The sequence below is a fragment of the Ornithorhynchus anatinus genome, chromosome 2 (assembly GCF_004115215.2).
Source record: "Ornithorhynchus anatinus isolate Pmale09 chromosome 2, mOrnAna1.pri.v4, whole genome shotgun sequence".
Lineage (NCBI taxonomy): Eukaryota > Metazoa > Chordata > Mammalia > Monotremata > Ornithorhynchidae > Ornithorhynchus > Ornithorhynchus anatinus.
This window is the reverse complement of record NC_041729.1, coordinates 3,440,224-3,465,952: the sequence shown is the minus strand read 5'-3', so window position 1 is coordinate 3,465,952 and position 25,729 is coordinate 3,440,224. Positions and strand designations below refer to the sequence as shown.

The 25,729-nt window shown below is 52.3% G+C and overlaps 1 protein-coding gene across 1 annotated transcript in view; it reads left to right on the top strand.

Moving 5' to 3' along the window:
• Nucleotides 1–25,729, top strand: part of MED13L (mediator complex subunit 13L) — a 304,408-nt gene that overhangs the window by 233,149 nt on the left and 45,530 nt on the right. The window contains exons 11-19 of the mRNA XM_029051175.2: nucleotides 360–585; nucleotides 4,075–4,180; nucleotides 5,161–5,285; nucleotides 7,413–7,512; nucleotides 16,848–17,068; nucleotides 18,928–19,133; nucleotides 23,243–23,988; nucleotides 24,076–24,243; nucleotides 25,255–25,434. Coding sequence (XP_028907008.1) covers nucleotides 360–585; nucleotides 4,075–4,180; nucleotides 5,161–5,285; nucleotides 7,413–7,512; nucleotides 16,848–17,068; nucleotides 18,928–19,133; nucleotides 23,243–23,988; nucleotides 24,076–24,243; nucleotides 25,255–25,434 — 2,078 coding nt within the window. The remainder of the gene's footprint in view (nucleotides 1–359; nucleotides 586–4,074; nucleotides 4,181–5,160; nucleotides 5,286–7,412; nucleotides 7,513–16,847; nucleotides 17,069–18,927; nucleotides 19,134–23,242; nucleotides 23,989–24,075; nucleotides 24,244–25,254; nucleotides 25,435–25,729) is intronic.

Below are 25,729 nucleotides of genomic sequence, written 5' to 3'. Positions count from 1 at the left end.
GAAATTGCCAGCCCGGATCCGGGAACCCTTTTAAGGGAGGGTCTTTGGCCTACAGAAAAGGCCATCGTAACGTATTCACCCAGATATAGTCCGCCAGTAACATTTAGACGTGTTCGCTTCGCCCTGATTTGTTAGACCAAAAACCGGCCGAAACTGTCGAACGCACACGTAAACGGTAAAAGAAAATCGTGCGACCGAGATCTGTGTCGGGTTCGGCTTTCTGCCTGACCGTCGACGTCGGGAAAAGATGTTAATTTGTCGGTACCGTTTTGCTCTCTGGAAGAAAATCCCTTTTCGCCTTCCATCCCTTATTGCAATAACCCTTTTTGTTGTTGGGGTTTTTTTTTTTTATCTTTTAGACTCTTAGCGCAGCCTAATAAACGGTTTAAAATCTGGGAGAACAAGCAGGCCCAGGTGCCACTGCTAAACTACCTTGATCCGTTGCCTGTAATCCAGCCGGCCGGGGAGGGCTTGGGCGAGCTCAGCGACCCTTACACTTTCGAAGACGGCGACATAAAGTACAGCTTCACCGTCAACAAGAGATGCAAACTTGGAACCGAGAAAGATCCTCTGAAAAAGAGCAAGGTATCTTTTTCTCCTAGGAAAAGCGAAGAAGGGTGCCCGCCCGACGACGACAAATGCTGGGTGAAAGAGCATTTCAGTTACCGTCTTGAATTCTCTGCCCGTGTCCTCGTCAGTCCCCGTCCCTAAACGCTAAAGATACTGAGCACGGGATGGGAGGGTCGTCCCGTTCCGACGATCGGAAGTTATGCCTCCTACTTGTGCGGGAAGCCGCGTGGCTTAGTGGAGATTGCAAGGGCTTGGGAGTCAGAGGACACGGGTTCTAATCCCGGCTCCGCCACCTGTCTTCTGGGTGACCTTGGGCAAGTCACTTCTCTTCTCTGGACCGTCGTTTTTAAAATGATTAAGACTGTGAGCCCCGTGTGGGACAACCTGATTACCTTATATCTCCCTCAGCGCGTAGAACAATAATAATAATAATAATGTTGGTATTTGTTAAGCGCTTACTATGTGCCGAGCACTGTTCTAAGCGCTGGGGTAGACATAGGGGAATCGGGTTGTCCCACGTGGGGCTCACAGTCTTAATCCCCATTTTACAGATGAGGGAACTGAGGCACAGAGAAGTTAAGTGACTCGCCCACGGTCACACAGCCGACAAGTGGCAGAGCTGGGATTCGAACTCATGAGCCCTGACTCCAAAGCCCGTGCTCTTTCCACTGAGCCACGCTGCTTCTCTAGAACCAGGACATTGAAAGCGCTGAACAAATATCACTATTATTAACATTATTATTATCAATGTTATTCAGTTACTGTCTTGAATTCTCTGCCCATTCCCTCGTCAACCTCCCTCCCTAAATGCCAAAGATACTAGTACAGTGCTCGTCACATAGTAAGCGCTTAACAAATACCATTATTAGTATTTAAGTATGGGGCAGGAGAGTCATCCTGTTCCGATCATTGGATGTTATGCCTCCTACTTGTGCGGGAAGCAGCGTGGCTTAGTGGAAATCGCAAGGGCTTGGGAGTCAGAGGACACGGGTTCTAATCCCGGCTCTGCCACCTGTCTGCTCTGTGACCTTGGGCAAGCCGCTTAACTTCTCTGTGGCTCATGTGGAAAATGGGGTTGTCCCATGTGGGACAACCTGATTATCTCGTTTCTACCCCAGCACTTCGACATGGAGTAAACACTTAACAAATACATTATTATTATTATTATTATTATTATTGTGATTATAATAAATGCCTCGGTTTCCTCAGCCGTAAAATGGGGATTCAGTATCAGTTCTCCCTCCTATTTAAACTGTAGGACAGGGACTGTGTCCAACCTGATTAACCTGTATCCACCCCAGCATTTAAAACAGTGCTCGACACACCGTAAAACCTTAACAGATACCATGGTCAATAAATAAATAATAAATAAAGAGCAAAAAGCTTGGGAGTTGGGAGTGTTGGGTTCTAGTCTCAGCTCTGTCGCTTGCCTGCTGTGTGACCCTGGGCAAGTCACGTAACTTCTCTGGGCTTCGGTTTCATCGTCTGTCAAGTGGAGAGGAAATACCCGTTCTCCCTCCCGGGTGGGACGGGTTGGTGATGGCTTCTATCCCTAGACTGTGAGCTCATTGTGGGCAGGGAATGTGTCTGTTTACTGTTGAATTGTCCTCTCCCAAGCGCTTAGTACAGAGCTCTGCACACGGTAAGCGCTCAGGAAATACGATTGAATGAATGAATGAATGAATGAATGACTGAGTGACTCTACCCCAGCATGTAGTCCTGTGCCGGGGACATGGTAAGCGCTTAACAAACACCGAAATTGTGATTATTCGAGGTCAGTTCGAAGGCCCACCAGACCATTGTTGAAACACACTTCTGTAATAATCATAATAATTAATAAATTATGGTATTTCTTAAGCTATTACTATGTGCCAAGCATTGTTCTAAGTGCTGCGGTAGGTCCAAGGTAATCAGGTTGTCCCAGGTGGGGCTCACGTTCTCAATCCCCATTTTACAGATGAGGTTCCCGAGGCCCAGAGAAGTGATGTGACTTGCCCACAGTCACACAGCTGACAAGTGGTGGAGCCGGGATTAGAACCCACGATCTCTGACTCCCAGGCCCGTGCACCTGCCACTAGGCCATGCCGTAGTTCTCTTCCGATTGATCCATAGCCTCTCCGGGTTAATTTGGTCCTAAATGTAGGAAATGTGGAGAGATGCTCTTGCAGGGAATCCTCTCTCTTCCCTAGTTACCTTTCTTATTGGTCTCTCAGCTCTACCTAAATAGATACCGGAGCGTGCCCTGCTCGTCTAAGCAGTAATTTTGTTGCCTTTGGCCTTGTAATGTAAGACCTTGGGAAATATCGAGCCATTTTAAAAGAACTTTCAACGGTGTTTGTGAAAGAGGAGGCTGTAGGAGTCCCGAGAGCTTCGGGGAAGGACGGGAGTTTCCCGAAGCGCCATCCGGACCCGTTCCGGTTCCTTCTGGAGGGAGATGGGGCGGTCCACCTGAAGCTCGGATGCTGACGGACCTCCGGTTGCATGGCTCTTCCTTTGGAGCGTCTAAGGAGGGCGGGAGGGTGGGCCAGGGCAAATCCCCCGTTATCCACAACATTCCGGTCAGAGGCGGGTAATGTTTGTTTTTTAGGGTTTTTTGCTAAGCGCTTATTATGTGCCAGGCCCGTTACTAAGCACAGAGGAGAGACAAGATACCGAGGTTGGGCACAGTCCCCTTCCCATGGGGCTCACAGTCTTCATCTCCATTTTACAGATGAGGGAACTGAGGCTGAGAAAGTGAAACGACTTGCCCCAGGTCCCACAGAAGACAAAAAGTGGAGCCAGGGTTAAAACCCACGCCCGGGTTCTAGCCACTATGCTTCTCTTCCCCTGCCAGCGGAACTGGCTTTAGTCGCCCCACCCGGGGAAAGGGTTTGGCACTTTTTAACCACGTGGTTGAAAGACTTAGCAAACACCAGAGTTACCATTATTCGAGTTCATTTTGAAAGTCTGCCGGACCAGTGTTGAAACGCACTCTGCATTTCTATCCGGGATGGATAGAAAGTAGCCCCTCCGGGTTAATTCTTGCCAGACTGTGTGGCACATACTTTAAAAAACAAAAATGGTGGGGAGAATTTGATCCCAAATCTAGAAAATGTGGAGAGATGATTTGGGCCTGCATTCCTAAGAATGAAAGGAAAAGTAGCTGGATTTATCGAGATGCACTTGCTCTATTATCTAAATTCCTCAGCCACCCTTCCGCTTTGCTCTGCTTTTCTACATCTTCATTATCGTTGTTATTATTATTATTATTATTATTATTGTAACTATTCTGGTGGTCTTTGCTAAGCATGTGTCCAGCACTGTCCTAAGCGCTTGGGATAGCTTCAGGTTAATAACCGGCCCGGTTATCGCGGCACTAGATGGGACCTCCCCTCTGCCTTCAAAGTACGCACGAATGTGAGTCTCCCACTTCGCGACCTAACGTCTCGTTTTTCTTTCCCCCTCCTCCCCGCTCCGCTGGCCGGTGGTGCGAACCTCGACCCCGCTGAACGGATCATCGTCCAGTCGGAGGACGGATTTGGTACCAAGGAGTTCCCCGCCCCAGGTCATTCCACGCCAGTGGCTGATGGGAAAGACGCCATGTCCATTTTCAGTCCCGCTCCTAAAACAGGTGAATAGGGGTAGCGGTCACATAGAACACGTAGGATGGTGATGCTGGGCGTGTTTCTTTGGGTCGGTTAGATTTCTAGGGATGGGAGAAGAGGCCCTCCCAATTTAAGTGCGCTTAGTTCATTCATTCAATTCATTCATTCAGTGTATTTATTGAGCGCTTACTGTCTGCAGAGCACTGTACTAAGCACTTGGAATGTGTAATTTGGCAAAAGATTGAGAAAATCCCTGCCCAGCAACGGGCTCAGTGTCAAAGGGGGAGACAGACAACAAAACAAAGCTAGTCAGGCATCCATACCATCAAAATAGTTAAATAGAATCACAGATATATACATGTCATTGATAAAATAGAGTTCAGTGCTCTGCGCACAGTGAGCGCCCAGTAGATTCGATTGATTGATTGATTAAATGCTTTTTTGGCAGATGTCATCCTCTCCCAGGCACTCAGTTCAGTGCTCTGCACACAGTAAGCGCTCAGTAAATACCACCGATTGATGGACTGAAGGACGAGAATGTCCGATGTCCTCCTTTTCCGCATGAGAAACAGTATGAACTAGTGGATAGAGCCTGGGCCTGGGAGTCGGAAGGACGTGGGTTCTAATCCCGGCCCTTCCCCTCGTCATCCGTGTGACCTTGGGCAAGTCACTTCACTTCTCTGGGCCTCAGTTCCGTCATCTGTAAAACGGAGCTTAATGCCGTGAGCCCCACGTGGGACATGAACCGTGTCCAACCTAATTAGCCCGTATCCACCCCCGCTCTTAGAAGAGCGCCCGGCACACGGTTAGCGCCTAACGGATACCGTCGTCGTCATTTCCGGACCCGTATCCTCTGCAGCGCACCGTTGCCAAACGTAGGCTCGGTTGGTGTCCGGAGACGCCCGCTCCCTTCCCCCCAACCTCGGAGCGAGAATTTAGAGAGAGGCTTTTCGCGTGCCATTCTAACGGTTGCCCCCCGCGGCGTCCCGCCTCTCCCGTCCTCCAGATGCCCGGCAGGACAACGCAGCCAGCAGAGCGGGCAGCGGGAGCCTCACCCAGGTGACGGACCTGGCCCCTTCCATCAATGACCTGGACAACATCTTCGACAATTCGGATGACGACGAGCTCGGGGTAAGGCCGCCTCTGGCTCTCGGGGAATTGGCCTCCACCACGCGGGCACGTTAGAGGCGCTTAACCGACGGTCTCTCTCTCTCGTCCGTTCCGCTCGTGATTATCATCGGTCTTCCCGTCGTTACTGCTATTCGCCAGGGAAGAGCAGTGTCCTTCCTTCTTAAGGGAATCGGGAACGTCTCCGGTGTCCCTTCAAGCACCACCTCTTTCGTTGGTACATAATTTGCGGAGGAGTCACGTGATCGAATGGACAGAGCCAGTTGGCTGACCTTGGGCAAGTCGCTTAATGCCCAGGGCCTCAGTTTCCTCAAATGAAAATGGGGACTCGATCCCGGTTCTCCTTCCCACTTAAGCTAGGAGCCCCACGTGGGCCAGGGGACTGTGTCCAACCTTGATTAACCTGTAGGGTGGTGGACACCTAGTAAGTGCTTAACGTGTACCGTAATATTTCTTGTTCTCATCTTTATCGGGTAATGGAGGTTTTTGTTTCTGGGGCGCTGGGAACCTCCCGGTTTTACCATACAAAGTCCTCGTAATTAATTCGTTTGAGGACGGTTTGGGCAGCGGCCTCCTTTGAGATGGCGCATTGCATCGCAGCAGGTGCCACGCCGGTGTGTTTGGCCCCTGATAAGCACCTAACACACTCCATTATCGTCATTACGATATCGCTGACCGATGTGCGGCGGAAGCAGCGTGGCTTGGCGGATGGAGCCTGGGCCTGGGAGTTAGAAGGTCATGGATTCTAATCCCGATCTTGTCTGCTTGTCTACTGTGTGATCTTGGGCAAGTCACTTCACCTCGCTGGGCCTCTCTGGGCCTCAGTGACCTCATCTGTAAAACGAGGATCGAGTCCGTGAGCCACCTGTGGGACAGGGACTGTGTCCAACCTGATTTGTTTGTATCCACCCCGACGCTTAGTTCGGTGCCTGGTACGTAGTAAGCGCTTAACAAATACCACAATTACTGTTATACGTGATGGGGAAAATAGCTCGCATGGTCTCCCAGGAGAGCAGAGAAAATGCCACTGAAAAGATAGTGCATCAGGAGGTAGGCACGGGGGAAGGACATTCTTTCAAAGGAAGAGGCATGGCCTACTGGGTAGAGCCCGGGCCTGGGAGTCAGAAGGACATGAGTTCTAATCCCTGTTCCGCCACCTGTCTGCTGGGTGACCTCACTTCACTTCCCTGGGCCTCAGTCACCTCATCTGTAAAATGGGGATTAAACTGTGACCCCACGTGGGACGTGGACTCGGTCACGGGTTCTAATCCCAGGTCCTCCACTTGTCAGCTGTGTGACCTTGGGCAAGTCACTACTCTGTGCCTCAGTGGCCTCATCTGTCAAATGGGGATGAAGACTGTGAGCCCCCCGGGGGACGACCTGATTACCTTGTATCTCCCCCAGCGCTTAGAACCGTGCTTGGCACAAAGTAAGCACTTAACAAACACCAACATCATTATTATTATTATTATTCAACCTGATGATCTTGTATCTACCCCAGCCCTTAGTACAGTACCTGGCACGTAGTAAGCATTAACCAATACCATTTTTTTAAAAAAAAATTTAAAAATCACTACTTCCCCGTGCCTCGGTTACCTCATTTGTAAAACGGGGACTAAGACCGAGAGCCCCATGTGGGACACGGACTTTGTCCCACCCCATTAGCTTGTTTCTGCCCTGGCGCTTAGTACAGTGCCTGGAACATAGTAAGCGCTTAAAAAAATACCAGTAACAAAAAAAAAGGAAATCTTTCACTAGATAATACACTCTTAGAAGGTTTCCTACGAGCCAAACTCAATCCCCCTCACATTTCTCACAGCAGTCACAGGACTGTCACATTACATCATCATCATCATAATAGTATCCGTTACTATGTGCCAGGCGCTGTACTAAGGGCTCAGTGATGTAATCGGATTGCTTATCCCTCTCCTCCTTTAACACGCTGTAATTCTGCGTTAATATAATCAAACCTCGTTCACGTAACGCCCCCTTCCCCCGAAAGAAGATTTTGAGTTAACTGACACCGGCAGAGAGGTTTCATATAAGAAAGGAAAGCTAGAAACCCGAAAAGCGAAATGCCTAACAGAGTCCCCGCTGATATAATATTCGCCGTCCGTCATCTGCTTCTAGGCCGTCTCGCCAGCTCTGCGGTCATCCAAACTCCCTGCAGCGGGGACCGAAGCCCGAACCCTGGGGAAGGAAGGGCGAACAGCAGTGCCTTGCCCACCGAGTGAGTAGTGGACGTTGATTCCGGCTTTATTCCTGGAGGACTAGAAACGGGCCCCCCACTTGCCCCCCGCCGCCCTGACTTGGAGGATACTTTCCTTTTGGAGCATCTCCAGCCCCCTCTTTCTCCCTCTGAAGAAATCCCAATTGAGTACGAAAGTCCACCGTGGCTCGGCCTGCCCGAAAATGTCCCACAGCCCAGTCACCGTGCGTGAGAATGGCTCGAGGCGGGACGTGGGGGTGGAAGGTCATCGGAAACGTAAGCGTGGCCCGCCCGATCGGGTCGCCGCTCGGGCTGACCGGCCGGGTAACGTCAGCCTCGGCGGAGATGGGCGAGAGAGTAAAAGACGGGCCGTTTTAAGGGAAAATTCATTTCGGAAAACGTGGCCGCCCCAAGCGGGCTTGGCCTCGGAGTATGCTTTAAGCAGTCAGTCAGTTAATGGTATTTACCGAGCGCTTACTCTGTGCAGAGCACTGTAGTGAGCGTTCGGGAGAGTACAATCTATAATAGAGTTAGCAGATGCGATCCCTCGCCCACAGCGAGCTTACAGTGTAGTCAAGGGTTGCTTTAGAGCACGGGTCTGGGAGCCAGGGGACCTGGGTTCTAATCCCGGTTCTGCCAACTTGCCTGCTGTGTGACCTCGGGGAGAATCGCTTTCCTTCTCCGTGCCTCAGTTTCCTTGCATAAAAAAAAGGGGTGGATTCAATCCCGGTTCTCCCTCCTGCTTAGACCGTGAGCCCCGTCTGGGACAGGGACTGTGACCCACCTGGTTATCATGTACCTACCCCAGAGCTTAGCACAGTGCTCGGCATCTGGTGAGTGCCTAAGAGATACCATCAAAACGGACTCGCTAAGATGTTTAGCACTTCATTTCCCTAAAGAAGAGAGAATATCGGTGTGGGATGGTCGGTTTTCAGCGCGATGGACACGTTTTCACCTCGTCCCCGATTTTTGTGTCCGTTTTGACTGACCGTCTTCCGTTCGGTGAGGGCTCTCCCTGGGCGGCTTGACTTTTCCAACAACAACCCCGACAAATCGCCCCAACAGCGGCAGAGAAACGAGAGTAGCGGGGTGGCTACTCCGAAGCAGAAATGCAGTTCCATTGCAAATCATCCCTTGATACCTTCTCATTAGCTGCAGCTGGTAATGAGAACAAATTGAGGGGAAAAACCACGATGTCATAGGGATGAGTCAAAGAGTTTTATGGACCCATAAATGCAATGCTGATTTACTCGAATGTAGACGTACGAAGTATACAGAGATTGGATTTTGACAGGTTTAGTAGGCCCGTAGCTTTTTAAAATACGCACAGCTATCTTAACCATGACACATTTGAAACTGAGTAACGACGGTCAGCCGGTTGTGGGAGGTTTTTTTTTTTTTTAATTAAGGCTTTTTCTATTCTTTATAATCTCTAGCTTGCAGAATTTTCGAAAGATTGAACCCAAAGATTAGAAAGAGGCATCGTAAAATATATGCCTGTGCAACAGGTCAGATGAGATCGATTTCTTTTTTTATCCAGTGAAGCTCATTCTTCCCACCCTCCCTCTGTCAGACGTCCGCGCGTGTGGCCGTGACGGGCGACAACACACGGGAGGTGTCCGATTCCCGCAGAGCAAAGCCTTGTCCATTCAGCCTTCTTAGCCCGCTGCGCAGTGCTAAAGCCCCCGCCTTCTCCCCTTCAAAGAAACAGAAGAGTTTCTTGGGAGATTTCACCTGCGATTATCGCTCACAAGCCTCAGGACCCGAGGCAAAGGAAACCAAGAATTTTAAAGAGGCAACGAGCAGGCGGGTCTTGGGGAACCCCCTGGGCTTGAACCCACAAGCATCCTAGAGACCTGAGATTTGCCCAAAATGGTTGTCTTTTTCCCAGAAGGATGCAGTCGAGCAGTCTGCCTGCACGACTTGTGTTTTCTCCTTCCTTGTACGCAGAGCAAGATGAAGGAGAAGGGCTAATGGGCTTTGAATTTTAGCCCTGGGAGATTTTTTTCATTTTCATGCAAGGGAAGAGAGAAATCAAATGAATATCTGTGCTTATTTTCAAGTAGGCTCATAATGCTCCGGGAATAAGTAAGAGGATCTCAACTTCTACATTACAAAATGAGGGAAAATGTAGGGTATTTTTTAATCTTAGGAGAAAATACTCCAGTGTTAAGTAAGTAACCCCTTCCAGTCAGAACCCCAGCCTGCTTCAGTCAGTCAGTGGTTTTAATTCGTTCATTCAGTGTCTAATTTATTAAGCACTTACTGTGTGCAGAGTGTTGTTCTAAACGCTTGGGAGAGGACAGTATAACAATAAATGGAAACATTCCCTCCCACAATGAGCTTAGAGTCTAGAGAGCGCTTATGCTGTGCAGAGCCCTGGGAGAGCGCGTTGGGAGAGGACAGTTGAAGAGAATTGAGTTCCTCCTTTTCCGGGCAGAGGCGTGAAGCGGGGAAGAAAGCTCGGCCCCTCAGCCCACCTAAAAGAAATCCGCCAGCAAACCGGCATCCTCCTCAGTCTTTCGCGCCCTGGCGGGTCGTTACCTTTGCTGCCCACGTAACTTCCGTGGAAAAGAAATTCTCTTTTCGTCTCGAATCGACCGGCGTAGCACGCTTAGCACAGCTTAGGCCCGTTGGGACTGCCGTAGCAATCTTAACATTCCTGGGGACCCAGACTTCAGCGGTCTTGAGAAGCAGCACGGCTCAATGGCTAGAGCCCGGGCCCGGGAGTCAGAAGGTCGTGGGTTCTAATCCCGGCTCTGCCACTTGCCTGCTGTGTGATGCTGGGCAAGTCACTTCAATTCTCTGTGTCTCAGTTCCCTCATCTGCAAAATGGGGATCGAGACTGAGAGCCAACCCGATCTGCTTATAACCTCCCCCTTAGTACAGTGCCTAGCACATACTAAGCGCTTAATAAATACCGTTATTATTATCTTGATAGTTTGAATTTCCGGCTTTCCCAGGGGCACTGTTACCCTAAGAAGCCAAGGGGGAAGGCAGATGGTTTCAGGAGAACGGATTCCCTGGTTAATCAGGAGGCTGGAACCAGGATCTCATCTCACCCAAACAATTCCCTGGCTAAGGAGAGAGAGAGAGAGAGAGGGGTGGGAGAGAACAAATTGCCTAATTCTGTTGAAACTGTACTCTCCCGAGCAATTAGTACATAGTAAGCGCTCAGTAAATCCCATCGATTGATTGACATAGTTCCATTAAACCCACAGATTCTGCTCGGTCTTTCCGTTTTTCAAACGACAGGTCGTCTGTGACTTTCCGGGAGTGAAGTGGTGAGGTGTGGATGGAAAGAACTTGGGCCCGGGAGTTAGACGATTCCCCATCCCGGGGGCAGCTTGACCATTGGGCTGTTCTTTGTGACCGTGGACAAGTGGCTCCATCTTTCTGTGCCTCAGTTTCTTCCTCTGTTAAAGAAAAATCAGTAGAACAGGCAAAAGAATCCCTGCGTCTCCCTATCTTTAAAGGGTATGTGGATTAAATTGGATCATTGATAGGAAAGCACTCTGGAAGAATACAAATGCCATACCGATTCCAGATATTCGTCTTCATATTATTATATGATGCAACTCCTGGAATTGAGGGTAGGGTTAGAGAAATGATACTCTGCTGGCTGATTTAAAAAAACAATACCATTTTGCAACAGGTCACTGACTTGATCGTGCAAATTTCTGCCGATTGTTAACACCTTCCATATCCTTTGGGTAGATTTTAAGCTCCTTGAGGACAAGGGATCATGACTACCAACTGTATTGTACTCACTCAAGCACTTAGAACAGTGCTCCGCACACATTAAGCGCTCAATAAATTCCATCGATTGATTGATCGTTTGGTTTGGCTACCTCGGATTGAAATTGTTTCATGTTCCTTTCCCACCTTCGTCTTCTAGACTGTGAGATTGTAGTGGACAGGGAATGTGTCTACCAACTCTTTTATTGTACTCTCTCCCAAGTGCTTAATACAGTGCCCTGCAGACAGTTGGTGCTCAAGGAATATGATTGATGGATTAAAAATACGTTATCCAACTGCTGGCAGAAAAAGCCCATGTTACGTATCCTTCACTAAAAACTACGAAAGCCGTGTCCTCTTTCACGGGTTTCCAAATTGCCGGATTCCTCCGGGGCTGTCAAATTGCAATAGTTTAACCCAAATTGTAGGTGGTGAGTTTAAAGCCTTCCACTTTCAACCTAAATCCTTTCCAGTCCTTCAGTGAGTAGTATTCTCCTACCAAGGGCTTGAGAGAGACCGATGGAGTTTTGTAGATACGGTCCCTGCCCACTGGAAACGTCTCTAGCTGGGGAGACAGCCGCTAAACTACATTCCAGGTAGGGGAAAGAACAGAATGTAAGGCTACGTGCCCAAGTGATGTGAGGTGAGAGTCAAGTGAACATCAGAGTGCTCGGGGGTAACATAAAGGCATAAATAAGGATTTTAAGTCCTTTGGTGTGCTGATGGGTCTCATCCCCCGTATTATAGGATCCGGGGGAAAGTCAGCTGGCATTGCAGAAGAGAGAAAAAAATGTCCATAAGCACTCTTCGATTTCAGGTGTCAGATTTTATTGACAAAATTCATTATTCCACACCCCACCGCAAACTCAAAATTCTTGCCCGCCTCCTAGATGAAAGTAACCTACCTTTTGTCTTAATACTCAGCCATCATTTCTCCCTCCTTTTAATCAGCTCGATTGGTTTTGTCATAAATTTCCTTTCCCGTTTTCTTCAGCTGCTATTGTTTGCTGCAGGAAAAAGGGATTGGGACCCATCTTTATCAGATAATTGCATTTGATTCCATTCACAGAGTGGAAGGAAATACCTGAAAAATCTCAAAATGAAAAAGCCAAATTTGTATTCATTTTTCACATGGCTTCTCATTTTTCCTCTTCAGATTTTCTGGGTACTCTGGAGACTGCAAGCTTTTCTTCACATCAAAGGCTTCTTCCTTTCTCTTTTTATATGCCCCTTCCCCATTTTTGGAAGAAATCACTTCCTTCTGAAGGAAAACTTTTATCTTAAGACACTTTATCTCAGGATCTCCCACGTAATTCAATTCCCAGTCTCTTCTTGTTTTTCCCCCGGGAGCAGGTGAGGATGTGAATACACCTCCCAGGTGGCAGGGTCGGTCAATCAATCGGAGGTATTTATTGAGCCCTTACCGTGTGCGGAGCACTGAACTGAACGCTTGGGAGAGTACGATATCACAGGGTTAGCAGGCACGTTCTCTTCCCGCAAAGGGGGTATGGTGGGAGGACAGAATTTAAAATGAATGAGTAATTAATACTACATAATTCAAAGATACGGGTCAGGGATCTGTTCAGGGGCTATGAGAGTTCTAATCCTTGTGGCAAGAGCCCGGGCCTGGGCGTCTGAAGGTCGTGGGTTCTAACCCCGGCTCCGCCACTTGTCTGCTGGGCGACCTTGGTTAAATCACTTCACTTCTGGGCCTCGGTTCCCTCAGATGGAAAATGGGGATGGAGACCCTGAGCCCCACGTGGGACGGGGACCGAGTCCAACCCGATCTGCTTGTATCCACCCCAGCGCTTCGTACAGTGCCTGGCGCATAATAGGCGCTTCGCAAAGATCATCATTCTTATCATTATCATTCTTAATCCTCCTCCTACCTAACGTCGATTCTCCTCAGAGTAGACCACGAGCCCAACCCGATTGCTCCCCCCTTCACTGCACCCCTTTTGCCAGCTCGTGTCTTCTAAGCTTCTCTGTGCCTCAGTTCCCTCATCTGTAAAATGGGGATTAAGACTGTGAGCCTCACGTGGGACAACGTGATGACCCGGTATCTACCCCAGCGCTTAGAACAATGCTCTGCACATAATAAGCGCTTAACAAATACCAACATTATTATCATCAAAGTCTTCCGACGCCTGATCGAGTGACCAGACCGGAGGAGCGCAGTAAGCCTGGAAAGTGAGGTGCTAATTGCCGTCCCAAATCAGCTCTGTTGTGTTGTCTTCTCCCAGGTGCTCGGGACAGTGTTCTGCACACAGTAAGCGCTCGATAAATACCACTGATTGATCGATCGATTGATCGGAGACATGGTTAGAGTTGAGGATGTGGTTGAGGGAGGGTTGATTTCCAGATTTACTCCACCAGCTCCACCCCGTGGCCAGATTCCCACATTGCCCTTGAGGAGGGCCCCATTGAGGGTTTGACCAATCAATGGTATTTATTGTGCGTTTACTATGTGCAGAGCACTGTGCTGAGCGCTTGGGAAAGTACGGCGTGACAGAGTTGGTAGACACGTTCCCTGCCCGCAGGGAGCTTAAAGCCTAGAGGGGGCTCCCAGCCTTCAACAGAATTAATGGACACACTCCCCGTCCACAGCGAGCTTACAGTCCACTCCCACAACGAGCGTACTTTCATTCATTCAGTAGTATTTATTGAGCGCTTACTGTGTGCAGAGCACTGTACTAAGCCCTTGGAATGGACAATTGGGCAACAGATAGAGACGATCCCTGCCCAGTGATGGGCTCACGGTCTAATCGGGGGAGACAGACGGCAGAGCAAGAGAGAACGAAACAAAAGACAACATGTTAATGGACACCTCATTAACAAAATAAATAGGGTAATAAAAATATATACAAATGAGCACAGTGCTGAGGGGGAGGAGCAGAGGGGGAGCAGAGGGAAAAGGGGAAGCTCAGTCTGGGAAGGTCTCTCGGAGGAGGTGAGCTCTCAGTAGGGCTTTGAAGAGGGGAAGAGAGTTAGTTTGGCGGAGGTGAGGAGGGAGGGAGGGCGTTCCGGGACAGCGGGAGGACGCGGGCCAAGGGTCGACGGCGGGATAGGCGAGAACGGGGGACGGTGAGGAGGCGGGCGGCGGAGGAGCGGAACGTGCGGGGCGGGCAGTGGAAAGAGAGAAGGGAGGAGAGGTAGGAGGGGACGAGGGGATGGAGAGCCTTGAAGCCTAGAGTGAGGAGTTTTTGTTTCGTGCGGAGGTCGATGGGCACCCACTGGAGGTTTTTAAGAAGGGGAGTGACAGGCCCAGAGCCTTTCTGCAGGAAGATGAGCCGGGCAGCGCAATGAGGAATAGACTGGAGTGTAGAGAGCAGGCTGACACGATAATCCAGTCGGGATATTATGAGAGCTTGTACCAGCACGATAGCTGTTTGGATGGAGAGGAGAGGGCAGATCTTACAGTCTAGAGGGGGCTCACAATGAACACCAGGATTGGCGGACGTATTCTCTTCCCTGCCCACAACGAGCTTACAGTCTACACCGGAATTAGCAGACCCGCTCCCTCCCACACTGTGCTTTCGGTCTAGAGGGAGCACACAGTGAACACCAGAATTAGCGGACGTATTCCCTTCCTTGCCCACAACGAGTTTAAGGTCTAGAGGGAGTTTACAATCTACAACAGAATTAACAGAATTAGCTCATCTGCCCAAGATGAGCTTACAGTCTACACCAGAATTAGCAGAGACTTTCCCTTCCCTGCCCACAGCGAGCTTACCGTCCAGAGGGAGTTTACAGTCTACCGCAGAATTAGCGGATATGTTCCCTTCCTTGCCCCAAATGAGTTTACAGTGTAAAGGGAGTTTATAGTCTACAACAGAATGAGCGGACACACTCCCTGCTCACAGCGAGCTTACAGTCTACTCCAGAATTAGCGGGCCTGTTCCCTACCCGCAGTGAGCTTTCTGTCTAGAGGGAGCTCACAGTGACACCAGGATTAGCGGACGTGTTCCCTTCCCTGCCTACAACGAGTTTACAGTCTACACCAGAATTAGTGGACACCTTCCCTTCCCCGCCCACAACGGGCTTACAGTCTGGAAGATGGCCCAGGCCCGTTCAAACACTGGTTTTTTCTCGGTGTTGGGGTGGCCCTCTTTGCGATGAGTGGGAGGTCGGGGCTGCGGGGTAGGGGAGTCCCTGCCGGGGTTCGGGTCTTAAGTGCGTGCATCAGAAAGCTTAAGCACGTTTAGCAGTCCAACCACAGCCCCTGGGCCGGGCTCTCCTCGGTGGGCTTCCGGGGTGGCGAGCTGCACGGTCATCTGGAGTTGTGGGGCATGGGGGAGGGCATGGGGGGATGGAGGGAGGATGTCCCCTTGGTACACCTCACAGGCCCGAATATTTGCCAAAATAAGAAAATAGAGTCGATCCCTCCATTAGGCCCGAATCCTCTTCCTTCCCTCGAATATTTCCCGAATTAAAATAGTTTAACCGAGAGGCCGAATGTTCCGTATGGCCGCCCAGCTTTAGAAACTATCACGTCGTAGCAAACCAGGGAGGCAGAATTGCGTGGCGGCCCCCAAAAATCACAGACTCCCCCTCTAGAACGGGCTCTGCCGCCTGCTGACGGTGGCAGGTTTCAAATATCCCTGATCCCAAATGCCTTTCATTTGGGGACAGATTTAAAAAACAGCTGGGGTTGCAAATCCACCACTACTGCACTTCGAACAGTCACCCCGCCGCCGTCTCTCTCTGGCCCCGAGGAGATGCTACCAGGTTTTCCCCACTGGGCTCTTTTAACGGCAGGCCGGGTCTCACCGGGATGGACTCCGTATCATGCGTATCCTGGTCATTTTGAGCGTCCTTAACGTTCTGGTTACCTCAGTCGGCTACTGACCGTTGTCCCCCACCCCCAGGCTTTGCTTCGTTGCTTTCACTGAATGAGAAAGGTACACCTGCCGTCAGCAACCAGGTGTTTTTGATATTCTTTTGTTTTCTTCTCTGGGCATTGCACAACTCAGTAGGAAGACAGATTTAAATAGGGGGATGGTCCAGAACCTAATGAGTTTCCGCTAATGGCCGTCGCCTTAAGGACGTAAATCGTCAGGATCAGAGAAGCAGCGTGGCCTAGTGGAAGGAGCTTGGGAGTCTTAGAGGGCCTGGGTTCTAATCCCGGCTCCATCATTTCCCTGCTGCCCGACCTGGGGCAGGTCACTTTATTTGTCTGGGCCTCAGTACCCCCACCTGCAAAATGAGGATTCAATCCCCGTTCTCCCTCCTACATGGACAGCAGGCCCCACGTGGGACCCGATGATCTTCTCTCTACCCCAGCGCCTAGCACGCCGCTCGGCGTAGCAAGCGCCCAACCCACCGCAGTTATTACTGTGATTATCGTGATCGCGATCATCGTCATCGCTATGATTATTATTACTTTAGGTCGCCCGGCGGCTCGCTGCACCTTAAAGGGGGCCTCTCAATCGCGGAGCTAAGATCCGCTTACTCTCGGGGGCCCAGGAGAACCGGGGGGAGGGGGGGTGTTTTGCCGTTTGCCGTTTTCCGGATGTTGTGTTAACGGCAAGTGGGGTCTCTGTGTGCGTGTGTGTGTGCGTGGATGGGCGTGTGCGTGTGCGTGTGCATGTGTGCGCGTGTGTGTGTGTGCTATTTAGCAGTGACAGATCTGCAGAGGATGTTCCCAACTCCTCCATCTTTGGAACAGCACCCCGCCTTCTCCCCCGTGATGAATTATAAAGACGGAATTAGTTCGGAGGCAGCGTCGGCCTTAGGCGTGCTGGAGAGCCCCATGGTCACCACGGTCCCCACCCAGCTCACCGACTTCAAAATGGAAGTGGAAGAAGGAATGGGCAGCCCCAAGCCGGAGGAGATGAAGGTACCCGCCTTGGGTGGAGAATTGGCCGGGGGGGGAAGGAAAGGTTAATGGCGGACGGGGCCAAAGGAGGAGGTCCGTCCGGCTTTTACCTCACTGCGGCCGTCCACCCCCCGGGTCGAAGTGTGAGGGGGTGTCGGTCGATCGGCCGTATTTATTGAGCATCTGCTGCGTGTGGAACATTGGACTAAGTCCTCGGGGGAGAGTACTGTAGAAGGAGAGAACCATAGAATGATAATAATAACTGTGGTACCAGTTAGGCGCTTAGAATGCGCCAGGCACTGTGCTACCAGCTGATCGGGGGTGGATATCGGCTAATGGGGTCGGACACGGTCCCTGTCCCACGGGGGGCTCACACACATTCCCTGCCCACAGCGAGCTTGCAGTCTAGAAGAGGAGACAGACGTTATTAGAAATAAAAGAATGAGTGAATAAATGAATATAAATAAACCGATCAATAAATAAAATTATAGCTAGGTACGTAATATGCACTGTTACAGTCTGAACGTTACATATGTCCATTAGAGTCTGGAGGGGGAGACGGGCCTTAATGTTACATAAGTGTAATACGGTCCAGCGGGAAGACCCCGGGCTTGGGAGTCGGAGGTCGTGGGTTCTGATCCCGGCTCCGCCACCTGTCTGCTGTGTGACCTCGGGCAAATCGCTTTACTTCTCTGGGCCTCCGTTCTCTCAACTGTAAAATGGGGATTAAGAGTGTGAGCCTCCTGTGGGACCTTGTATCCATCCTAGTGCTTAGAAGTGCGTGGCACCTAGTAAGCGCTTAACACTTACCATCATTATTATTATTACGATCTGCATATTAATATTACATATGGGCACTGCAGTCTAGAGGGGGAGACAGACACGAATAGAAGTAGAGACACTGCAGATACGGACATAAGTGCCGTGGGGCTGGGGCGAGGCGTTGGGGTGCAAAGGGCCATCGAAGACCGAACTCTGTCAGCTCCAAGACCCATTTGGGGCAGTTTGAGGGGGGCCAGGCGACCGACATGAGGGAAAGACGGGGTGCGTGCCCACTTCGGGCACCATCTTTAGAACTGGGGGGTTTGCCGGGAGCCTTGTGGGGCACGTGACCACCTCTGAGGTGAAATGACCACTGGGCGGTCGGAGACAGTCGTATTTATGGAGAGCTTCCCGCGTACTGAGCATCGTATCGAGCACTTGGGAGAGGACCGTAGACCATTATAGCAGACACCGTCCCTGCCCACAAGGATCTTACAGTCTAGAGGGGGGGACAGACCTTGATAGAAAGAAATAACTGGCAGATGTGGACATAAGTGCTGGGGGGCTGAAGGGGTGGGGGCGTGAGTAAAGGGAGCAAATCGGGATGATGCAGAAGGGAGTGGGAGATGAGGAAAAGCGGGACTTAGTCGGGGAAGGCCTCTTGGAGGAGATGGGCCTTCACTAAGCCTTTGAAAGAGGGGGAAGAGTCGTTGCGAGCTCCTTGTGGGCAGGGAGTGTCACTGTTGATTGTTATGTCGCACTTTCCCAGTCGTCTAGTACGGTGCTGTGCACACAGTAAGCGCTAATAAATACGATTGGATGAACGAATGAATGTCGGGTGTGAAGAGGGAGGGCGATCCAGGTCAGAGGCGGGATGTGGATCGGGGTCGGAGGTCAGGGGCATCCGAGTCAGCCCAGAGGGTTTTGGGGGGCTGCATGAGACCTGGGGGGGTGGGGTCCGTCTGAGAACCCGAGGGTGAAGTAAATGGGATGAACCTTTCTAGCTCTCCACAAGGGAACGGAAAGAGAATCCCAGGCTCCCCCCAGCCCGCTCCCATCCCCAAGGCCACTTCCCCAAGCTCGCTCACCCGCCTCCCAAATGGGTTTGTTCCCCGCAGGACTTCTCTTACGTGCACAGAGCCACGACATTCCAACCTCTGGTGAGCTCCTCCATGTTCGCTCCGCTGAAGATGCTCCCGAGCCAGTGCTTGCTGCCCCTGAAGATCCCGGAGGCCTGCCTCTTCCGGCCTTCGTGGGCCATCCCTCCGAAAATCGAGCAGCTGCCCCTGCCGCCCACGGCCCCCTTCATCAGAGACGGCTACAAGTACGTCGGCGGCCGCAGTCGGGCGGGTTTACTCCCCGGGGTGCCTTCGGGACCCCTTCCTGTTGCAGTCCGTACCCGCGTCCCGAGGATGGCGGCGGGTTCCCGAAGCTTGGCTGTTGGGAAACTTCCAGCGTGGCCTGGTGGAAAGAGCCCGGGCCTGGCAGTCAGAGGACCTGGGTTCTAATCCCCGCTCTGCCACGTGTCTGCTGTGTGATCTTGGACGGATTCCCTTCTCTAGGCCTCCGTTACCTCATCTGGAAAATGGGGATTAAGATTGTGAGCCCCTTGTGGGACAGGGACTGTGTCCAACTTGATTAGCTTGTGTCTGCCCCAGCTCTTAGAACAGTGCTTGTCACATAAAATGTGCTTGACACATACGATGATGATGATTATGAATGACAATAATAACAAAATGGGGATTATGACTGTGAGCCCCATGTGGGACAGGGACTGTGTCCAACTTGATTACCTCGTTTTTACCCCAGCACTTGGAACAGTGCTTGGCACATAGTATGGCATAGTGCCATGTTCATTCATTCATTCATTCATTCATTCATTCATTCGTATTTATTGAGCGCTTACTATGTGCAGAGCACCGTACTAAGCGCTTGGAATGAACAAGTCGGCAACAGATAGAGACAGTCCCTGCCGTTTGACGGGCTTACGGTCTAATCCCGGCTCTGCCACTTGTCAGCTGTGTGACTCTGGGCAAGTCACTTAACCTCTCTGTGCCTCAGTTCCCTCATCTGAAAAATGGGGATGAAGACTGTGAGCCTCACGTGGGACGACCTGATTACCCTGTATCTACCCCAGCGCTTAGAACAGTGCTCTGCACAAAGTAAGTGCTTAACAAATACCAACATTATTATTATTATTATAGTAAGTGCTTAACAAATTCCATAATGATCATTATTATTATTATTATCCTTATCATTAGTAGTAGTAATAGTAATAATAAAATAAAATAAACATAATATAAGTAAATAAATAAAATAAAATTATATAATAAAAATAAAATAATAATAAAATGGGGATTATGACTGTGAGCCAAATGTGGGACAGCCCGTCATTGGGCAGGGACTGTCTCTATCTGTTGCTGGATTGTACGTTCCAAGCGTATAGTACAGTGCTCTGCACATAGTAAGCGCTCAATAAATACTATTGAATGAATGAATGACAGGGACTATGTCCAACTTGATTAGCTTGTTTCTACCCCAGCACTTAGAACAGTGCTTGGCTCATAATAAGCACTTAAGAAATACCATAATAATAATTACTATTAAAATGGGGATTAAGACTGTGAGCCCGATGTGAGACAGGGCCTGTGTCCAACTTGATTAGCTGGTATCTACCCCAGAGTTTAGAACAGTGCTTGGCACATAGTAAGCGCTTAACAGAAACCCCAGTTATTATTATTATAGATCCCTACGCAGGCCGTGCCCGCCATTGAGGGCATATTGCGAGGGAAAAGCTACTAATCTTTAACGGTGAATCACATGCGTGCCCAGCCATGCCTTGGCTTCACCCACAGACCCTAAGGGTGTCTACCACTTTACTCGAGCACTTGATGGCAGTGCTCCACAATGAAAGTGCCAGAATGTTTTGTCGACTGGCATATTGGGGTGAATTTTATAATACTAGGAATCTAATCCATCAGTTCCATATATTGAGCGCTTACTGCGTGCAGAGACACAGCATGGTGTAGTGGCTAGATCCCGGGCCTGGAAGTCAGGAGGTCACGGGTTCTGTTCCCGGCTCCGCCACTCGTCTGCTGGGTGACCTTGGGCGAGTCACTTCACTTCCTCTGTGCTTCAGTTCCCTCATCTGGAAAATGGGGATTGGGATGGTGAGCCCTATGTGGGACAGGGATTGTGTCCAACCTGATGAACTGGTATAAATAAAAATAAAAATGGTGGTATTTATTAAGCACTTACTGGGTGCCAGGCACTGTGCTAAGCGCTGGGGTGGATACAAGCAAATAATAATAGTACTCGTTAAGTGCGCTTACCATGTGCCAAGCACTGTTCTCAGTGCTGAAGTAGATTCAGGTTAATCAGGTTGGACACAGTCCCTGTCCTACATTAGGCTCACATTCTTAATGCCCTTTTTTTATAGATGAGGTCACTGAGGCACAGAGAAGTGAAGTGACTCACCCAAGGTCACGCGGCAGACCTGTGGCGGAGCCGGGATTAGAACCCAGGCCCTTTGACTCACAGGCCTGTGCTCTTTCTACTAAGCCACGCTGCTTCTCCTGGCACATAGCAAGCACTTCTCAAACACCGTTTCAAGCAAGAGAAAACTTCAGGCCCTTCTGCCCCACCAAAGCATTTCACTCGCAACAACCCAGTAGCACTTTTTTTTATGATACTTGTTCTAGGGTACTTGGGCTCCCCAAGTCGTAGGAGGGACCCCATTTTACAGATGAGCTGACTGAGGCCCAGAGAAGTGAAGTGTCGTGCCCAAGGTCACATAGCAGACAAGAGGTGGAGCTGGGACTAGAACCCAGGTCTTCTGACTCCCGGGCCCGGGTTCTGGCACATAATAAGTGCTTAACAAACACCGTAATTGTAATAATAATAATTATTATTATTATTATTTCCACTAGGCCTTGCTGCTCTTGTACCGGTCTTACCAGCTTGATGATTCCCCCCAGCTGTAATTTATTCAGTTGTCTTTGTCCCCTCCGACTATTCTCTAAACTCCTTGAGGGCAGTGATCTGCTAACTCTTGGGTAATCGATCAGTAGTATTTATTGAGTACCTACTCTGCGCAGAGCACTGTGATATGCATTTGGGAGAGTACAATACAACAGATTTGGTAGACGGGTTACACTCTGCCAAGCACTTTGCTCAGTGCGCTGCACAAAGTCGGCATTAAGGAAGTGCTGGTGATTGGTTGCAACCATTCATTCGATCGTATTTCTTGAGCGCTTACTGGGTGCAGAGCACTGTACTAAGCGCTAGGGGAGATACAGGGTCATCAGGTTGTCCCACGTGAGGCTCACAGTCTTCATCCCCATTTTCCAGATGAGGTCACTGAGGCCCAGAGAAGTGAAGTGACTTGCCCGCAGTCACACAGCTGACAAGTGGCAGAGCCGGGATTAGCTAGCAAGGGGTCTCTCCCCACAGCGGATTCGCGTCCAGAGGAAATGGCTTAAATCCCGCAAGCGCCGCAAATCCTCTAAATCCATCATTTCCACTCCAAAGGCTTCTCCTCCCCTCCTCAACCAGAGAGAACGAGTTCCGCGGAAACCGCCGACCCTACCTCGGGACCGGTTTTCATCCTCCGGTTTTCCGTTAATGACCAGAGTTCCTTCTCGCCGGCGTGGGCTGCTTATTAATTTCAGAGGATCGCCGAGAAAGCACGCCGGCTTTCGAACGTAATCCAATTAGAGGAAAGATTATGATTGCCCACTTATGACCTCAGGCGTCTGTGAGCGGTGATTGCCAATCAAGATTTCTAGGTCACCTTTTACCACTCGCCGCTTCACGGTCCCAACTTCTCACAGACCCTCATCGGGGCGCTTCTTTAATAATAATAGTGAGGATAATATAATAATAATAACGATGGTATCTGTTAAGCGCTTACTACGTTCGAAACACGGTGATGGCTTTTGTTAAAGGCTTGCCGTGGGCCAGGCACCGTGCTGAGCGCCGGGGTGGATACAAGCAGATGGGGTCGGCCACCGTTCCTGTCCCGCGTGGGGCTCACGGTCTCCGGGCCCGTTTTAGGGATGAGGGAACTGAGGCCCAGGGAGGCGAATGATAACGATGGTATTTGTGAAGCGCTTATTACGTGCCAGGCACTCTGCTAAGCCCTGGGAGCGACCGCGCCAGGTCACGCAGCAGACAAGTGGCGGAGCCGGGATTAGAACCCGTGACCCCCGACGCGCTCTAGCCACTACGCCGTGCCGCTTCTCGCGTCGGTTGATCACCGCGCCGGCCCGCCCCCGAGCGCTTAGCCCAGCCCTCCGCCCGCAGTCGGCGCCGAGTAAATAGGATCGAGGCAATGAACGACAGGAGGGAGGTGCGGCGGGGGGGACGACGAGGGGCCCCGGCGGCGGTCTCCTCCTAACCCGTCTCTCCGTCTCTCCCCCGGCGTCGCCCCAGCAACGTGCCCAGCGTGGGCAGCCTGACGGACCCGGACTACCTGCAGATCAACACGCCGGTCGCCCTCAACGGCGCCGCCCCGGCCAGCAACAGCGGGGCGGGCGTCCTGCCCTCGCCGGCCACGCCCCGCTTCTCCGTGCCCACCCCCCGCACGCCCCGCACCCCGCGGACCCCCCGGGGGGCCGGGGCGGCCAGCGGCCAGGGCTCGGTGAAGTACGACGGCCCGGACCAGGGCTCCCCGGCCTCGACGCCGTCCACCTCGCGCCCCCTGAGCTCGGTGGAGCCGGCCACGGGCCGGCCGGTCCCCGAGGCCCACAGCCTCTACGTCACCCTGCTCCTGTCCGACTCGACGCTCAACATCTTCAAGGACCGCAACTTCGACAGCTGCTGCGTCTGCGCCTGCAACATGAACGTCAAGGGGGCCGACGTGGGCCTCTACATCCCCGACTCCTCCCACGAGGACCAGTACCGCTGCACCTGCGGGTTCAGCGCCATCATGAACCGCCAGCTGGGCTACAACTCGGGCCTCTTCATCGAGGACGAGCTGGACATCTTCGGGAGGACGTCCGACACCGGCCGGGCGGCCGAGCGCCGGCTGACCCTCTGCCGGACGGCCCCGCCGCCCCGGGACCCCCCGACGAGCCTCCTGCTGCTGCTGCAGACCCAGCACGCGCAGCCCTTCTCGGCCCTGGCCTGCCCGGACCCCGCCCCGGCCTCCTGCTCGCCCTCCCGCGCCGCCGCCCCCTCCTGCCCGTCCTCGGCCTCGTCCTCGTCGGCCTCGTCGTCGGCCTCGTCGGCCGGCGGCGGCCCCCCGCCCCTCCACGCCTCCCCCGGCGGGGCCTGGACGTACGACAGGGTGCGGGCGGACGACAACGACTCGTGGGTGGAGTGCTTCAACGCCCTGGAGCAGGGCCGCCAGTACGTGGACAACCCCACCGGCGGCAAGGTGGACGAGGCCCTGGTCCGGGCCGCCACCGTGCACTCCTGGCCCCACAGCAACGGTACGGCCCCGTCCCCGTCCCCCCCGTCGCGCCTCCTCCCCCCTCCGCTTTCCGGGCTGGGGTCCCCGAGGCCCTGTCTCGACGAGACTCGACCCTGGGGGACCGGGAACAGCGAGGGGGTGGCGGTGGCCGTTTCGGCCGGTTTCCCGGCCCCTCCCGCTCTCGCCCCTTCCTCCTCGCTCGCCGGAGAGAAACCCCCCCCGGTCCTCAGACCTTCCCCGTAATAATAACTGTGGAATCTGTGAAGCGCCCGCTACGGGCCGGTCACCCTACTAAGCGCTGGGTCGGATACGAGCGGATCGGGTCGGGCCCGGTCCCCGTCCCGCACGGGGCTCACAGTCTTACTCCCCATTTTCCAGATGAGGGAACTGAGGCGCAGAGAAGCGAAGCGACTTGCCCAGGGCCGCACAGTAGATGTGCGGCGGAGGCGGGAATAGAACCCGTGACCTTCTGACTCCCAGGCCCCGGGCTCCAGCCACTACGGGCTAGCAGCCGTGGGAGCCCCCTCCGCCTCTCATCCATCCCCTCAACCCGCCTCTTTTCCACACCCCGGGCTCCCCTGCCCCCCCCAAACCGGTCGGGCCTCCCCTCGTCCGACGGAGAACCCGCGCGGCCCGAGACGACCCGGCTAACTTCTCGGAGACCCCTCGCCGAGCCCTCCGCGTTAAGCGCGAGGAGTACTCGTGGCTTTCCATATGGTCCCTCCAGCGTCGGCGTGGGCTAAGACGCGTCCCTTGAGGCCGGAGGGAAACCCGCGAGCTCCCCTCCCCCCCAGTCAGCTCGGCCGCTCGTTAATCACGGAGCCGTCGGGTTCGAAGCGACTCAAGTGCCGAGCTAATCCTCCCCGCCGGCTCCAAGCCGGATCACGTTCAAGCCGTCCCAGCAGATGGCCCCCCGATGGGTCCGTGCGGGGTCTCCCCGCGGGGCGGGGGAAGGGGCGAGGGGAGAAAGGGCACGGCTGGGTTTTCACTGTTTCCCGGCTTGGATCCACACCCTTCTTGTCGTTCACAGTGCTGGACATCAGCGTCCTCTCCTCCCAAGACGTGGTGCGTATGTTGCTGTCTTTGCAACCCTTTCTCCAGGACGCGATCCAAAAAAAGCGGACGGGCCGGACGTGGGAGAATATCCAGCACGTGCAGGGTCCCCTCACATGGCAGCAGTTCCACAAGATGGCGGGGCGAGGCACTTACGGTAAGGACCCTCCCCCCCCCCCCCTTCCCGCCTTCTCCCCACCCCTCGCGGGAAAGGACGGGGGGCTCGAACCCCTCGGGACCGGGCAGGGCGGATGGGTCGCCGCCCCGCCGACCTGTCCTCGGCCTCCCGGCCGGGTCGCACCCCGGCCTTCCTCTGTGTTTCCTCAGAGTTATGAAAAAATGCCTTTTTTTTTAAAAAAAAAAAATGGCGTTTGTTAAGCACACCCTCTGATGATGATGATGGTGGTGGTATTTGTTAAGCATTTACTATTTGCCAAGCACTGGGGTAGATC